Here is a 17958-nt window from a genome sequence, read left to right on the forward strand (position 1 = left end):
CTCAGTCTTCCCCTTCCCTATCTTTCTCTCTCCTTTGCTCTCTACCCCGCCTCCTTCTCTCTCGCTTCCTCTCACATGCAGCCTCTCAGCACGACGCTGTCAGCTTGGCTTCCATGCCTAGGCTGCTCCAGCCAACCAAGCCTCATCCCCTGCCAAGACTTCTGGGAGATGGAAAAAAGACAAACTTAAAATCAGGCAGTTTTTGGCAAGTTGTTTTCTGCCCCCAGGACTTTTGGGAGAAAAAAAATCAGCCCAACTAGGTCTCATATGGCACTCGCATAAATATTTCACTAAGATTTTGGGAAGCATACATCTTTTTTCAAATGAATTTTTGCAAAGATTAGAACTCCCCATATAAAAAGCATTAGAGAATTATTGTCACAATGTGTATCAGTCAAAAGTGAGAGCGAGAAAATGAGTTTAAATAGTGCTTTGGGAAAAAGACAAATCTTTCATGAATTACATTTGAATAGTTTAATCTACAAATGCATATAGCTCCCCTGGTTTTGGTAATGGCAAAGGCTACACTCAGCAGGAGTGTTTTGGATAAATCCTAATAGGGATTTTAAAGTATTAGAACCTGGGCTATTTTTTTGAAGTTGATGCATTGTGTCAATCAAAACAAGATGGGGAAGAATTTTAAGGAGACAAAAACTATAAAGGTACTTCATCTAGCACAATAGAGGAATTTACCAATAATTTGCATTACTCATGCCAGCATAACCCACTGTTTCAATTGGACTTTCATAGCTCTGCAATTCATTTAAATGCATCATCCTTCAGTGTGCATTTACTCTTGCTTTTATTCTTGAAGGAGGAATTGTCCATGATGAATGGTTTAAGCATGACGCAGGTTTCGCAAAAGTGAACTTCCTGATAGATGTGCTTGAAAAGTTGGAATGTTCCACTCTCTTTCTCCACTCTGACCTTGTGTTCTCTGTGCATTTCCTTTGAACTGGAGCTATTTTTCAAGTTTCGTCTCTTTCATGTCCCAATTGCATGAGAGCACGAAGAGATGAAAGGATGGCATCTCTGGTGGACCTTTCAATTGCTTGCTGAACTATGGTGCCGGAGTGGGCTTTTTAAACAAAAGTCAAGGTGATGCTGACTTTCACTGAGAGAAGGAACTTCGTCTGTGCTATGAGGAAAGATCCAAATCACATAGTTTGAGAAAAAATAAAGCTCATTGAAAGGTGACATAAGGTAATCCTTCCGCGAGAATTTGAATTCACCAATAGGCAATTAAAAATGGCCACCTATCATAGTTTAGAGAGGTAATGCTTATTCTTATCCCCAGTTACTGAATTCTGCAATTTCTGCATTTCACATTAAGGGTCGAAGTTGAACTTTTATGATTGCTGATAGATCCATAAATCTCAGCACTTTATTGAGGGAGAGCCTAGAGTATCTGACATTCACAGTGCATCAAAATATGTTACAGGACTTCATCCAGATTTCCATCTGTTCTCATCATCTAACAAGTTCACACCAAAACCTTCCCTATAAGCAAAGAAACGCTGATGAGCTGGCACTTTCCTTATTTGGCATACATTTCCAATTACTGCATATGGCCATCTCTACATTATCTTCTCATGTACACTGAGCATACAAAACATTAACACCTGCACTTTCCATGAACTAGACTGACCAGGTGAAAGCTATGATCCCTTATTGATGCCACTTGTTAAATCACCTTCAATTAGTGTAGATGAAGGGGAGGAGACAGGTTAGAGGAGGATTTATAAGCCGTGAGACAAGGCTTAGTGTATAGTCAAACAGAGAGAACTGAAACTTCATTTTAAAGTTTGTAGTTAACCCTAAGGTAAGAGGTAGTTAACCCTAAGGTAAGAGAAGTGGACCAGTAGTCGGAATTCCACAATGTACTACCTCATTTCGAGGTGGAGAAATAGAGAGCTTGTAAACTTGTAAAAGTGCAATTTAAATCTTCCACTTCAGTCTGAAAATGTTTCTGAGGATTGACAATGCAGAGATATTCCTATGTAAAATATTAGAGACAGGCAGACATTTTATTTTCTGTCTAATGACAATTCGATCAATAAACACTATGTAAGTTCAAAATAATTGTATCACTTTTAGTTTAAATCCATAACTGCTCTACTGTTAAAGTTAAGCTTTAGAACATTCTTATCTGCACTGTGCAGGATGTCATCATGAATTAAAATCAGCAAATTCAGGCTATGAATGCAAAGTATCTGTATTTCAAGTTGTAGAATAGATAAACCCAAACAAAAAAAAGAACATCCACTGTTAATAGCACTTTTATAGAGCGAGCATAATCATTTTGTTAAAAGTTTGGTAAGTGAAGTTTTCCTTGTGTTTTGGCTTTGGACTTATATTAACACCTCAATAACGTGACAAGACGAACAATAACACAATGGCCTTTGGCATGAACAGTAACAGTGACTCTTCCTCTGTGCAGGAAACGTTTGTCTGTTTCCACGGTGACAGGACCAGAACCAGCAGTCAGGACCAGGACCGGTCTCAGCACACTGCCTTGCCGTGTTTCATGTTCTGGGCACAGGTCCGACCCAGGTTGGCCCCCTCCAGGAGCAGGTCTGACAGGCGGTCCAGGCCCACACAGGTGGTCAGGGGGGTGATGAGGCCATACAGCCCCCCGAGTAAGATACTGAGGGGCCAGCCTATGATCAGTAAAATCACCAGCCACACAATGCTCCAGAAACACGACCCGCAACTGGCCATCCTAGTCTGGGAGAAAGAGAAGAGGAGAAGGGGAAAAAGATTGACATTTTTCATTCCGTTAACAAATCAATCATGAATACAAACAATAGGCAACTTGCATCACACAAAGATGGAATTTGCAGAGTTGACAGAAATAAGAAATTGTTAGCCAAACTTGTCTATTGTATTGATTTCTCATAAAAAAAGAATAGGGAAACAGTAATATTTATATTGCCAGAGCTGTTCCCCTCCCCATGTGATCAGAGACGATTAATATCCCTTCAGATGATTCGATTTGCATAATCCCATCTATACATCGCCCATACAAATATCAATGGCTCCCAGACTTCAGATCAGACGCCCAGTGTATCGGGTCCAATCTATGGTGATTCAATCACAGGATATAAACTCTGACACTCCCATCTGTAATTGGAGATGATCAGATTGAATGTGCCGGTCCAGTTGATGTGGATGTACTCGACACTCCCCGCTATCACCACGCTCCCTACCCGCTGGGGTCAACAGTGAGTCTACGCCTTCCCTACAGAAGATTTAGTGGACCTGACACTGCTCAAAGTGGCAGTGAACAGCAAGCGCTAAGGATTCATTTGCAGTCAGTGTATATAACACTCATTGGTCTTTAACTGCAGATGCAAAAAAGTATAAACTTAAATTTTATTCAATCCGTGGTCTTATCCAAAAGAAAATCTTCCAAGAGCTCAGTAGCTGAAGTAGGAACTGTCAGACTGACTCGTTCAAAAGCCAACGATCAGATCGATTAGCAAGGCTATTTCAGTTTTATGAGGTATTGTACACTTTCCTCCCCTCTTCCTTGTCTGTTCTGTGTAATATCCTGTTGTGGCGAGACAGACCGTGTGATGAGATCAGCTGCCCTGGTTAATCTCGAGGTTGTCTCGTGCTTCAGGGAACGCCCTTTACAGTGTATTAAAAACATCAGACAATATTAGCATTCCAAAAACACTACTTTTCCCAGAATCCATTGACTATTTCAACAATTTAGGATAAGATGGGCAATAAAAGTTGCTTTCATATTTTGAAGCAATATGAAAACATTTAACCATGCCTGAAGAAAAACATCCTGAGAACAGAAAAGTACAGAAATCACAGCATCAAATCATCTCTCTAACAGTTTACTGTCATACCTTTGTGTCTTTTAAATTCACCTTCTACAAAAGACCCTTAAAAGACGTAGAGAAGTGCAGTCACAGTACTTCCTCTGCACACAGACAAATGCATAGCACTGTTTTACTGCATGCAGTTAGTGATTGTGACACATCAACCAATAGCAGTTAACGGTTAACAAGTAGAAAGCCATTAAGCTCTGCGAAGTAGAGCTATGTAAAGTCATATTGTGGAGAGTACCTGTGGAGTGAGTATAAAAGACATGTTCACCTTCAGATGTGGGAAGTTTGAGAGTTCTTTGAGAAAGTATGAGCCTGTTTTTCCTCCTTGCCTGTGGAATGGATATCCCCCTGTCTCAGTTTAGTTCCTGCTTGGAGCTGCCAATGCCAAGTAAAGTCAGTCTGTATGAGTGGCCTCTTCCTCCCAGTTAACGCTAATTTACTGCAACAAGGTAGGCTCTGCTAGGGGAAACGGAATGCCAGCTCGAGATAAAGATAATTGGTAATTTGTTTTCTAGAGGGAGGCTATGACACAATGTGTGCATTCATGGACCGGTTGCAAAATAAAAAAAATCCTGGTTGTTGTAGGTTTAAAAAGTGTGTTGCACTGCACATGCAGAACCAACGCAGAGAAGAAACTGGGGATTTATGGGACAAGTCTAGTTGTAAGGGAATATTTATCATACAAATAACAACTGAATTAATTAACCCTGTAATTGTTTATGGATTATGATTTAAACTGTGTACAAAACATTAGGAACACCTTCCTAATATTGAGCACCCCTTCTGCCATCAGAACAGCCTCATTAAATCGGGACATGGCCTACAAGGTGTCAAAAGCGTTCCACAGGGATGCTGGCCCTTGTTGACTCTAATGCTTCCCACATTTGTGTCATGTTGGCTGGATGTCCTTTGGGTGGTGGACCATTCCTGATACACACGGGAAACTGTTGACCGTGAAAGACCCAGCAGCATTGCAGTTCTTGACACACTCAAACCGGTGCGCCTGGCACCAACCACCACACCCCGTTCAAAAGGCACACATTTTTTGTCTTGCCCATTCACTCTCTGAATGGCACACATACACAATCCATGTCTCAAGGCTTAAAAATCCTTCTTTAACCCATCTCCTCCTCTTCATCTACACTGATTGAAGTAGATTTAACAAGTGACATGAATAAGGGATCATAGCTTTCACCTGGTCAGTCTGTCATGGAAAGAGGTGTTCCTAATGTTTTGTCCACTCAGTGTAACTGACACATAAGAGAAATCTATTCTAGGCTGACTAGAGTACATCTGCTTTGATGTCGCAGAGGCTTTGAAATCAAACATTAACATTTTTTGAATGTCTAAACAGCCTTTGAAGATGACACCAGTACACTGAAACAAAACTGTATAATCGTATTACATACATTGCTCTCAATGATAACCATTTCCCTTAATCTAAGCACTACTGGTTCTCTAGCTTGGCTGCGTTCAGGTCTGTTGAATCACGACTGTACTGTGACTTGAGCAGCTATGGACGCGATCTCTCCTCTCAGACAGTGGGAGTGTAGCTTGGGGAGAGGGTGCATGATAATGCCTAAATTCCCAGTCTGTGTTGTGAGCCTGCAGGCTGTGGCCTCTTCACTACCAGGGCCAATGAGGCTAGAAATGGGATTCAGGGCAGGGTAGGCTCTAATCCACCACCAAAATCTCAGTGAACTGTATGCCACTGTGTCCAGTTGTTTCCAAATACGGATATGGACACTGATGATTTGAGTGGAGTTGTGAGTGATACAGTATGTCTGATGTACCGGCTTCTCTCCCCCCGTGGCTTCATGTGCACGGTGACTGACCTATAAATCCAGCTTAGCGTCAACTTGTCCAGACGCTATTGGGCGAGCCAATCAGATTGACAGATGACAGTGACGCTGTCTGAGGGCGGGGCAGAACGGGAGTGTGTAGACTGGAAGAGTAACACGACAGGGAGAGTTGAACAAGGATTAAATAGGATGGCTGGGTGTCTGTAAATGTATGTAGAAAATTAAAAACTCAAGACTGCATTCACATTGAGAATTATTTTACTAAAAAAGTATCGATTACAAAACAGACCATTTCGGAAAATCGAATTAAACATTATCCTCAAGGCTTCTCAAGAGATCTTCACGGCTTCAGTAGAAAAAAAATTCTAAAACAGGATAATCATTTTAGCTCCAAGCTCTTTTCTAAGGGACAGTCCAGTTCTGGCCCCATCTATGGCAGATAAAGCAGTGCAGAGGCCCACAGAGAGGCCCCACTCTAAGGTGCTTCCGCTTCGTCACTCTCCTCTCCATCACTGTCGCTATCTCGGCCAGGGTGCTCTGGCATTTTGGGGTGCTCCTCTGGCACCTTCTCTGGTGTCTCCTCTGGCACCTTCTCTGTGCCGGCCTCCCCTGAGGGCTCCTGCTCCATCGGTGTCTCTTCCTGGTTCTCCACTTCAACTGGGGTCTCTTCCTGGTTCTCCACTTCAACTGGGGTCTCTTCCTGGTTCTCCACTTCAACTGGGGTCTCGGCTTGGTCCTCCTCTGCCTGGGTCTGCCGAGGTGGAGGCAGGAGCTTCTGCTGTTGCTGGGCATGGAAGAGAACACAGGGAAAGAGAGGAAGATGAGGAATGTGGGTGTATATAAGCAGGGTGTCACCATATCATTCCTACATTTATTAAAATGTTCATATCTTGAATTCGTGACAAAATGTCTCAGACAAGACCCTAACAGATTTTCCATGCTGTACCAAGAAAACAATTTCTATCACTGCTCATCTCATGTCTCACCCCCCCCCCCTCTGTCCTCCTGTCTCTATCGCTTTTGCTCTCATTCCTTCCTTCTCTTGCTCTCTCTGGTTGAGGACAGAATCCATGCACATGCCTTAGGGACAGGTTAGGGAGGGGCACTCGTCTCCCTGTTATGTTTGGAAAACAAAAGTTCCCTCTCCACTGCAGCCCTGCCACTTTAGGCGGGGGATAAGAGGGGTGGGGTAGCTTAGCATCACCCGTTATCCCCCCTCCTTTATCCACTCCCCACGGTGTCAAACAAAAGAATGCACTGCTCTTTTAATTAAAACTCACTCTGGTTCCCTCATCTAAAATGTTAGGCTCGTGGCCTGTTAAGGCTCGGCATGCAGAACTAAAACAATTCTCTTACATCTGACCTATTTCCACCACTGCATTATAAAGTTTAACAAATTACAGACCCTAAAAACAGATGAGGGATAAAGATACTTAAGACCTGGATGAATTACTGTAAGAGGTTGTATTGGAGCAGGTGTGTTTGTGAGAACCAGTATTAACCGGTCTCAGGTGTGGGTAAATAAACTGATAGGTTACATTGGAGGAGCTAGGTGCATCTTTCACTGCTGGACTATTAGCCTGTACTCAGTCTGTACTGCTGGACTATTAGCCTGTACTCAGTCTGCACTGCTGGACTATTAGCCTGTACTCAGTCTGCACTGCTGGACTATTAGCCTGTACTCAGTCTGCACTGCTGGACTATTAGCCTGTACTCAGTCTGCACTGCTGGACTATTAGCCTGTACTCAGTCTGCACTGCTGGACTATTAGCCTGTACTCAGTCTGTACTGCTGGACTATTAGCCTGTACTCAGTCTGTACTGCTGGACTATTAGCCTGTACCCAGTCTGTACTGCTGGGTGGAGCGAGGTCACCCGATACCCGTCTGTCTGTACTGCTGGGTGTAGCGAGGTCAGTAGTTACCCGTCTGTACTGCTGGGTGTAGCGAGGTCAGTAGTTACCCGTCTGTACTGCTGGGTGTAGCGAGGTCAGTAGTTACCCGTCTGTACTGCTGGGTGTAGCGAGGTCAGTAGTTACCCGTCTGTACTGCTGGGTGTAGCGAGGTCAGTAGTTACCCGTCTGTACTGCTGGGTGTAGCGAGGTCAGTAGTTACCCGTCTGTACTGCTGGGTGTAGCGAGGTCAGTAGTTACCCGTCTGTACTGCTGGGTGTAGCGAGGTCAGTAGTTACCCGTCTGTACTGCTGGGTGTAGCGAGGTCAGTAGTTACCCGTCTGTACTGCTGGGTGTAGCGAGGTCAGTAGTTACCTGTCTGTACTGCTGGGTGTAGTGAGGTCAGTAGTTACCTGTCTGTACTGCTGGGTGTAGCGAGGTCAGTAGTTACCTGTCTGTACTGCTGGGTGTAGCGAGGTCAGTAGTTACCTGTCTGTACTGCTGGGTGTAGCGAGGTCAGTAGTTACCCGTCTGTACTGCTGGGTGTAGCGAGGTCAGTAGTTACCTGTCTGTACTGCTGGGTGTAGCGAGGTCAGTAGTTACCTGTCTGTACTGCTGGGTGTAGTGAGGTCAGTAGTTACCTGTCTGTACTGCTGGGTGTAGCGAGGTCAGTAGTTACCTGTCTGTACTGCTGGGTGTAGTGAGGTCAGTAGTTACCTGTCTGTACTGCTGGGTGTAGTGAGGTCAGTAGTTACCTGTCTGTACTGCTGGGTGCTCTGGATCATGTGTATGTACATGTTGTAGACCAGGTTGGCCATCTCCGGCATGTTCTTGATCACCTGGTCGAGCTGGGAAGAACGAGGCTCTCTCTGGAGGAGGGAGAGAGATGGTTTACGGTTTATTCATTTCTCCCTTCAGTCCTCATCAAATCGATTAGTTTAGACCACTTACTATTAATGCGCCTACGGTGTGAGAGTGAGTGTGAGAGAGAGTGAGAGAGAGAGAGAGTGTGAGAGAGAGTGAGAGAGAGTGTGAGAGAGTGTGAGAGAGTGTGAGAGAGTGTGAGAGAGAGAGTGTGAGAGAGAGTGTGAGAGAGTGTGAGAGAGTGTAGAGAGAGAGTGAGAGAGAGAGTGAGAGAGTGAGAGAGAGAGAGAGAGTGTGAGTGAGTGAGTGAGTGAGTGAGTGAGTGAGTGAGTGAGAGGCAGAGAAAGGGAATATGCAAATAGGAAGACAGAGCCTGGTGGGTGAGTTGAATATTCTCTCAGCTGCATTAATGAATTCCCCCTAAACATAAGTACTACTCTGGCATTGCAGCGGTCCACTGGGCTGTGTGTGTGTGTGTGTGTGTGTGTGTGTGTGTGTGTGTGTGTGTGTGTGTGTGTGGTGGGAGCAGGGAGCTGCCGCATTGCAAAACAAGACTGCCCACTAGGAACAGATGTCAATTCAACGTCTATTCCACAATGATTCAACCAGTGGGCGCGCAGTAAAGTCTGTGGGTGAGTTGCGCTTAACTGTTTCCCCTTAAAACTATTTTACTGCAAGTTAAGGGGAAAGAGTTAAGTGCAACTCGCCCACAGCATTACAATAACTATACATTAGCCAAATCACGTTTCACTATCATGTCATCAAGGGCAACTAAGCATAGACAAAGTGAATATTACATGATTTCTCTATGTGCTTTACAACAGGTCCCAGATAGGTGTTATTATATTGTCTATAATGAGTAAGGCTCAGAGAGGGATGGGAAAGACAGTGGAAAGTGGAGCGTCCGGGAAGGCACTCTTCTGATAGGTCAAGGGGGGCACATGTGCGCGCCTAGAGGAACTATCTCCCCCGGGAACTGGAGCTCTTGTGCCAGTGTGTGTGTGTGTGTGTACACCGTCTAGCACTATCCTGGAGGGGGTATGGTTTGGGGTAGACTGGCTTTGCCTGGTGACCTTTGGGGGTTAATAATATACTGTTTCCCCCCTGTCTGTAACAGTCTACCTTTACCTGAATGGTATTAACTGACTGGGCCGGTGGGTAAGAGGCTGGATAGAACGAGGGGGGGGGAATCACTCCATCCATTAAGAATTCAGACAGGCAGGATTAGGCTGCAGTGGGGATGAAGGGGTATGTACTATGCAGGAGCTGGAAAGGGTACTGCATAGAAATGTCTGTGTGTGAGAAAGTGTTTGAGTCAAATAGTTTTGTGTGTAGTTGTGCCTGAGTGTGCATGTGCCTGATAGTGTGCATGAACACATATTCAAGCTTGCATGCTTGCGTGTGTGTATTCGTTTGTCTCTGTGTGTGATTGTGTATGTACTCACAGGCTGTCCCTGTGTGTAGTATTCATTGGGTCTGATGTGGAGCTTCATGGGTCTGGCAGTGAGCTGGTTGAAGGCAGGAGTCAGTTCAAAGCAGTTCTGGAACAGACTGACCCGTCCAAAGATGTAGAGGCCAAGTCTGGACCTGGACATGGCTACTACCAACCGTCTCACATCCCTGTGGAGAGAGCGAGCGAGGGAGGGGGGAAGAGGAGGAAGGGGGAGTGAGAGAGAAATATTACATTTTAAACCACTTGGCGCATTTAGCCTATAAATCACAAGCTTATACACTATCTACACAGCCATTCCACTCCCAAAGCAAGTGGGTGAGAAAAATACATTTCTAAAGGAACTGGAAAGGAGCGAAAGGGACAGAGATGAGAGAGCAGGAGTAGAGTCTTTAAAGAAAGATAAGGCGGCAAAGGTGAGGATAAATACAAAAATAGAGAGGGAGGGGCGGATGGCGAGAGGAGAAAAAGCAGAGGGCAAGGAACGAGAGGGAGAGAAAATACAGCGAGAGGAGCGACAGACAAAAGAAAAGGGCAGAGGGGCGAGGAGATAGGCTACTTTCTTTCCATCCAATGGAATTAAAGGATTAGCAGGAGGGAGAGGGGAGTCTGGAATCTTCTCTGTTTCCCTGGCTGTAATACAGCCGTACCGTAGTGGCGTGTTTAATAAAACAGAGGCTGCCATACTCTACTAGTCCTGGTCCCCAGGGAGGAGCCAGTGACATTATGGGATAGATATATGTATGATATATGCCTCATTTATCTAAGCAGCCATGAAAAGACAGCGCACATTAGCAGCACAATATTTCCTCATTTCAACTTCTGGACTATATGGGTAAAAGCAGGGAACCAACTGTTCCCAATGGGCTGCTGGTTAGCCATTATGTTACACCAGTAGGTTTATCTACTGTATTCAGACCTTAGAGAGGCAGTAGTTCAACCAAGACAAAGGCAGGTAGTTCCAGGTAGAAATATCAAATGACTGTATAACAGCTGCCTGTAATACCTTCTCCAGTTCCACCACTACTGCTCCTGTCAACATGGACCGAGGTGAAGGCTTTTACGTGGGAAGGGAGGAGATTTCTCTGGCGTATTCAACACACAAAACATACATTCATACGCAGACAAGATGTGGAATGAACACAAGTAGACCACGAGATGAATCTACACTTGTGTGTTAGTGTGGTGTGCTGTGTTAAACTGTGTGTCGGTGTGTGTGTAGTAATCTCTTTAGTTAACAAGGCAACAACAAGTCAAGAACGTGGACCATGGAAAAGCTACCTAAAAACACATCACTGCCACAGAAACAAACCACAAGAGAAGCCCTCCAATCAGCAAAGAGCCTGACAAGAGAGGAGCCAATCAGAAGCAGTGTTGGCCTGGGGAAACAGCTCTGTGTGCAGGGGTAGAGGACGCCCAGCTGGGTGGTTCCTTGACATAAGCAGCCACGTAGAGGGGCAGTGAGTCTGTCTGTGCCCGTCGAGGTGTGTCGGTGGCCCTGCATGTCTACTCTCTGGTGTGTGTGTGTGCGTTTCTGTGAACATTTGGGTATACCTGCACATGTGTGCTGTTGTGCACCTGTCAGTGTGTGTCTGCGTCTGACCCGGTGTGTGTGTGTGTCCCAGTACATGCGTGTGTGTGATCCTGTCACAGTGTGTCTGTCTATGTATGTGTCCCTCCCAGTGTCTCTCTCAGTGGGAGGGCTTCTCCTAGACTGTCAGATCCAGGGGTCAGCTTGTCATACGGTCAGTTGCATGGCAGCGGGTTGCTGTGAGCAGAGTGGAGTGAAGCGAGGCAATACCGCAGCGTGGGAGAGACAGCAGGGGGAATTTCCCATGAATCACTGCTTTCCCACCCATTCAGAAAGGCCACCAATATATGAATTAAGTTAGCACAATCAGTCACAGAGATCCTCTCTAGCTTGATGTATTTCTATACTCAAAACAGACAAGTAGGCAATGTTGTTATTGAAGGGGTCGTTTGAGAATTCATAGGGCCATGTTCAACAGTGGTTTAATGTCTATCATAGTATAAAGTACACAGCCATTCAAAAAGAACACTTGCAATGTCTCATTGATGAAACGCTCATGTCTTGCAGTTACAATACAGCATTTCCTCTCCTCTTCAGTAAATAACTAACTCTTGGCCATAATAGAGGTGTTTTAAAACCCACTCCACATATAAAGAGACAGAGAATGAACTGTGAATTAGGCAGAAGTGTGTAATCTCCCGTGTGAGACAAGATTAAACGGGAGATAGGCGAGACGAGGGCATGCCTGGGTGACGACAACATGATAAACTGGCGACTCTCCCTGGCCCACACGCACCACTTCATCACCAGCCCATCAATCTACTCCTTTATCAGACACAGAGAAAAGGGAGTTTAAGTGTTTTTCTGGCCCTGGCTTTATGCACTTGCTGCTAAACTAGAAGAGGCTTCAAAAGAGAGGATGGCTTATTCATCCAGCCAAAGCGCCATTTGGAGACTTCAATTTCGGTCGGCTGTGTCGCGACTCCAATGGGGTAGGCCTTCATCCATAAAAACCCATTACACCAGCACACCCACCACTATATATCACAAGGAGAGGGAGAGTATGTGTGCGCGTGGCCTGGTACAGAGAGCTAAAATACTGTGGCAGTGTTTGCCTGGTGTTTAATATGCAGCGTATTAAGGAAGAGGGGCTCGTGGGTATCTCACAGCAGCCTGGAAATGAAAGGTCTTTTCACTAGGTATCAATTCAGAGAGAGCGAGAGGGAGACGGAGGGTGGGAGAGAGAGAGAAAGGAATAGAGGGAGAGAAAGAAACAGCAAGAGAAAAAGAGTAAAAGTAGACGCGAAAGGGGAAGCGAAAGGTTAAGAGAGGGACAGAGACAGGGACACCGACAAAAATGGTAAGAAAGAGTTTGCGATAAAGAGCAGAAAAAGACAACTTAACACAGGCGAGGGGTTACCAACAGGGCTCTTTGAACCTGTAATAGGCTGTTTTACAAAAAGCCTTTGATGGTAAAGCTGCTCTTTGTTCGATACCCTCACCCCAATCATCTTCACACAATGCTGCAGCTGAACTTTACAAAAAATGGTTAGTGCGGCTGCACGCTCCCCTTTTTTTACCTCCTCAAAAGCTGACTTTATCCACCCTGTGCGTGACATGAGAAATAAGTCTGCAAAGACCTAACCAACTTTCAGAAAACTCCATATTTATTCATACCAAGAGACTCTTTAAAAAGACATACTTAAATAAAAATAAATTAAAAAAAAAGCTCCTCTGCAGGGTAAAGTGACTGGTGTGGTGGATTTCTGCTTGTGTTGAAGTGTGTGTGTGTTGTGCGGTAAAGTGCCTACCTCAGATGTCCCACAGCTCTGGTGCGGACCAGTGACAGGATGATGTAGTCATTCTGCTGACCCTGAAACCTGTCCACCGTCGTCACCTAAAGAGGAACACACACATCCATTATTTAACACGTCTTTAAATCAGGCCAAAACCCGCAAGGCCGCGGGCCCGATGGTGTTCCAGGGTGCGTTCTCAGAACAACTGGCAGCTATATCCAGGTACTCTACCCAGTCTGTAATCCCCACGTTTTAAGATGTCCACCATCATTCCTGTTCCCAAGAACTCTAAGGCTTCACGCCACAATGACTACCGCCCTGTAGCCCTCACATCTGTAATCATGAAGCTTTGAGAGGCTGGTTACGGCACACATCAACTCCATCATCCCAGGCACACTAGACCCAGTCCAATTTGCATACAGCCCCAGCAGATCCATAGGCGACGCAATCTCAATTGCACTCCACACTGCCTTCACCCACCTAGATAAGAGGAATGTCTGTGTGAGAATGCTGTTCATGCTCAATGACTACAGCTCAGCATTCAACTCCAAGCTCGTCACCAAGCCTAGGGCCCTGGGACTGAACACCTGCAACTGGCTCCTGGACTTCCTGACGGGCCAACCCCAGGTGGTGTGGGTAGGCAACATCACGCTGACCTTCAACACGGGGGCCCCACAGGGGTGTGTACTTAGTCCCCTCCTGTACACCCACGACTGCGTGGCCACACATGACTCCAACACCATCCTCAAATTTGCTGACGACACGAAGATGGTAGGCCTGATCACCAGCGACGATGAGACAGCCTACAGGGAGGAGGTCAGTGACCTGGCAGTGTGGGACCGGAACAACAACCTCTCCCTCAACGTCAGTAAGAATAAGGAGCTGATCGTGGACCACAGGAAACGGGGGAGGGCATGCCCCAATCCACATCAGCGGGACTGCAGTGGAGCGGGTCGAGAGCTTCAAGTTCCTTGGTGTCCAAATCAGTTAGAGATTAGTGGTCCAAACATGTGCACAGTCGTGAAGGAGGCGCGACAGCACTTTTTCCCCCTCAGGAGGTTGAAAAGGTTTGTCATGGGCCCTCAAATCCTCAAAAGGTTCCACCGCTGCACCATTAAGAGAATCTTGACTGGGTGCATCACTGCTTGGTATGGCAATAGCACCGCCCTCGATCGCATGGTGCTATACAGGGTGGTGTGGACAGCCCAGTACATCATTGGGCCAAGCTCCTTGCTCGGAAAGACCTCTATATCAGGTGGCGTGAAAAAGAAAATCATTAAAGACTCCAACCACCCAAGCCATGGACTGTTCTCTCTCTGCTTCCACATGGCAAGCGGTACCGGTGCATCAAGTCTGACACTAACAGGCTCCTGAACAGCTTCCATCCCTATGCCATAAGACTGCTAAATAGCTAGCTAACAAAAATATGGCTACACAGACTGAGTTGACCTTCCTATTTTATGTCTCTATGCACAGTCACAGGGCCCTACACACTAAGCACACTGATACTCCAACACACATACAAAACACTCTCCATTTCCTCATACACACATAATATGCACATACATTTATACTCACTCTACACACCCACTCACATACAATCATCATATACACTGTTGATACCCTGTTCATCATATATCCTGATGCCTAGTCACCTTACCCCATACATATCTACCTCTATTGATCCAGTACCTCCCCTGCACATTGTAAATATGGTACTGGAACTGACCCTCTATATAGTATGCTTACTTACTTAATCATGTTCTTATGTTTATATATTGTGTTTTTGTTCTACCTTGTTATTTTTGGTATTACATTATTGATTACTGCATTGTTGAGGTTAGAGCTGGCAAGAAACGCATTTTACTGTACCTGTGCATGTGACATTAAAACAGGAAACAACCTGCAAAGTGCTAGCTCTGCGGTGGCTGGTGTGTTCTGCAGTAGATTAGTGAACATGAGGGCATGCGTGTGTTGAGGATGGCCGGATTTAGTTCAGATGTTTACGAGCGAGAGTGTGAGCTGAGCTCCCTTCCTAAAAACCCAGAGAGCAGCGGATCTTCTTACAGAGGAGGGAATGGTATGTGTTGTTCCTGCTGTAATCATGCTGGGCCACATGGAGAGGCAGGGGGGTGTAATACGGTTTAGAGGGGCCCAGCCCAGGGTATTTACCTACACTACCCAGGCTGCTTACCTGGCCCTCACAGACTCAGGGTGACAACACAATTTATGGCTGTTATAGGAGGGAAATAGCCGGGATTTCTGAAGCCGAGGAATCGCGTGTCAGGCGAGTTGCTTTATCCCCGGCAATCCTGTCCGTATAAGAAGCACATTTCAAAGAATTCCTTTTCCTTGTAGTGAGGAAACAAGCTGATTTTGGGAGGCTTTATTGTCAGCCTTATGCAATAGTGTTGCATACAGTATCTAATAGGTTGAGCTGTTCACTAAAGTAGTTAATGACGACTTCAGTTGATATAGCTAGACCCAGGCTGTCTCAATCGAAACCCTCATCCATCAACCTACGCTTTGCGCATTGCAGACAGTTCAAGACCTTACCAGTGAACCATTAATGTTGACTGGAAGGGTCTAGGTGACGAAGAATGCCAGATGGGTATCCCAGTAGCAAGAGACAGCCTCTTCCATTCTCCTGAGTGGATCAATACTCCAGAGGGAAGAGAAGAGCCATAGAGCTTCAGAACAGTAATAGCGTTAAATAAATCATCCTATCGTAGCCTTTTCTTTTGGGCTAATGCACTATTCATTGACTTGGGAGTCCCACAAGTCAAACCGCCTCCGAGTCCCCTTATGGGAAAAAGGAAGGCCAGGGAGAGAGGGAGGTAGAAAAACCAGGAAGTGGACCAATATTTATTTAGATCGCCCTGTTGCTATAAAGAACAGGTGCAGCACTAGAAGCAACAATGTCACTTTTACAACAGCGTGAGACGTCGAGATGTGTCTGTTCAGACACTATGGCCAGTCGCTCTCAGGACCTCCCACCCACGTACCGGGCCTACTGTTACCCCACAACACCCACCCACCCAATGGCATAGCCTAGTGGAAACTGAAGGGGGAAAATATGCTGTGCAATTTCAGCCAAAATGCTTCACCATATTTTCCAGCGCAGAGCAACGGCTGAAACCTTTTATTTTTAGCTCTGGGAGAGAGAGCGAGAGAGAGGGGGCTAGATAGATTTCCCGGGGGCTTTTGCATTGTGTTAAGTTATTTATGTGAAATCTTCCAGGGAGGGAATCGCAGAGGTCATGACTTCACAGCAAGCAGCCAGGCACACATCCAAGGGTAGTGGGATCTGTTCTAGTGTACACACACACACACACACACACACACTAGAATCCCTGACAGAAGACACCCGACCAGAAAGAAAAAAACACTAGCTCTCTTTCTCATCACTGTCATACTGAATCTCAGCAGATGGTCACCGGATTCAAATATTCATTGTTGTATCTCTGGTCTCTCTCTGCTCTCCCCTTCTTCCCTCTTGTTCATGTGCCTGTAGGTAACTACTGAAGACCGTAAGCAGGAAATTCCATGGTAACAAGGTGACACAGACTCATACAACTATATGTACAAGGACTACTTTTAACAAATTCCACAGAACATTTTACCAAAAAATACATTTACTTGAACAGCGCAGATGCAAAGTTTGGTAGCAGAATGATGACACCACCAGCACAAACCGGCATTGTTAACAAACTTTGCACCTGCACTGTTCTTCAAGTAGATGTTTTTTGTAAATTGTTAAAAGTAGTCCTTGTACATATAGATGTATGGTTGATTCATTTAGCAACCAATGTTTTTTGTTTGACATACATTTTAAAGCGAAAAATCTGAGTCTCCGTGAAACTGTTTGCGGGGAATTGCCCATGCCTAATTGTCCCATCTTTCACTTGGTTGAGTGGGTTCCCAGGGCTATGCTGGGGGTAGTGAGAGGTCAGCGACCCACACAGAGGAGGCAGTGGTAGAGAATTATAACTCTCTCTCTATGACACCGTCGTCCAAACTCTGAGTCCATCTGTATGAGTGTCCCTGTGTGTAGCAGCGCCCTACCACTGCTTTCAGAAAACGAACCCACCGGAAGAGAAGGAGAGATTGATTTCAGTGCAGGCTCCTAACATCCCTCCTTCCCTCTGTCATTCTCCCTCTCCCTTCATCCCTCCCACCACAGCGTCGCAGTGAATAACTAGGTGGACTGATTAACCTTATCGCTTTTGTTACGGGTTCTATCAATGTCAATCTAAATTAGCCCTGACCTGCCTATGGATGTTTGTATGAGTGTGATCGCTCTAAATCGAGTTTGCATTAATGTGATTGTGTGCATTAATCAAATGACCCATTCACACAGTTAAGGTAGCAGGTTAAACACAGCAAACGGCTTTAGTGTTTATAAAAAATATCTATTCATCACCATTCTAAAGTCTGGGTTTGGCCGGTGTAGGCAGTCATTGTAAATAATAATTTGTTCTCAACTGACTCGCCTAGTTAAATGTATATATATTTTTTAAATAAAATATTTAAAGAGAGCACTTTAACATTTCCCCAGTAACTACAAGTCCTTAAAAATGCATAGTATGCAAAAAATTTGAGATATGTTAAACTTGCTCCCGATGCATATGCATGTGAACAGTTCCTAAGACTCACTGTACTGTGGTCCACAGCGGAATATAGAGCTATTCAAACCCAGGGCCTTGAGGTGCGCAGCACAACACTGCTGATTTTCATCATTCACCTCTAACAAGGGACGGCTTCAGCCCCGGTTGGAACA

The 17958-nt window shown here is 45.4% G+C and overlaps 1 protein-coding gene and 1 long non-coding RNA gene across 4 annotated transcripts in view; both read right to left on the minus strand.

The window, feature by feature from the left end:
• Nucleotides 1-1341: 1341 nt before the first annotated feature.
• Nucleotides 1342-4651, minus strand: LOC106601549 (uncharacterized). Of its 3 annotated transcripts, none has more exons than XR_006769637.1 (2): nucleotides 3864-4072; nucleotides 1342-2727 (listed from the first exon to the last, which is right to left on the minus strand). It is a non-coding gene; the product is annotated as an uncharacterized lncRNA (long non-coding RNA). The 3 variants fall into 3 exon arrangements; XR_001328026.2 differs by lacking the exon at nucleotides 3864-4072 and adding an exon at nucleotides 4114-4651 and having other exon boundaries at nucleotides 2002-2727; XR_006769634.1 differs by lacking the exon at nucleotides 3864-4072 and adding an exon at nucleotides 4084-4336 and having other exon boundaries at nucleotides 2002-2727.
• A 1236-nt stretch (nucleotides 4652-5887) lies between these two features.
• aqr (aquarius intron-binding spliceosomal factor) overlaps nucleotides 5888-17958 on the minus strand; it is a 60729-nt gene continuing 48658 nt past the window's right edge. Inside the window, exons 32-35 of the mRNA XM_014193836.2 lie at nucleotides 13194-13279; nucleotides 9847-10021; nucleotides 8293-8406; nucleotides 5888-6431 (exon numbers count right to left, since the gene is read on the minus strand). Of these exons, the coding sequence (XP_014049311.2) occupies nucleotides 6123-6431; nucleotides 8293-8406; nucleotides 9847-10021; nucleotides 13194-13279 (684 nt within the window). The 3' untranslated portion in view covers nucleotides 5888-6122. The remainder of the gene's footprint in view (nucleotides 6432-8292; nucleotides 8407-9846; nucleotides 10022-13193; nucleotides 13280-17958) is intronic.

The sequence above is a fragment of the Salmo salar genome, chromosome ssa01 (genome assembly GCF_905237065.1).
Source record: "Salmo salar chromosome ssa01, Ssal_v3.1, whole genome shotgun sequence".
Lineage (NCBI taxonomy): Eukaryota > Metazoa > Chordata > Actinopteri > Salmoniformes > Salmonidae > Salmo > Salmo salar.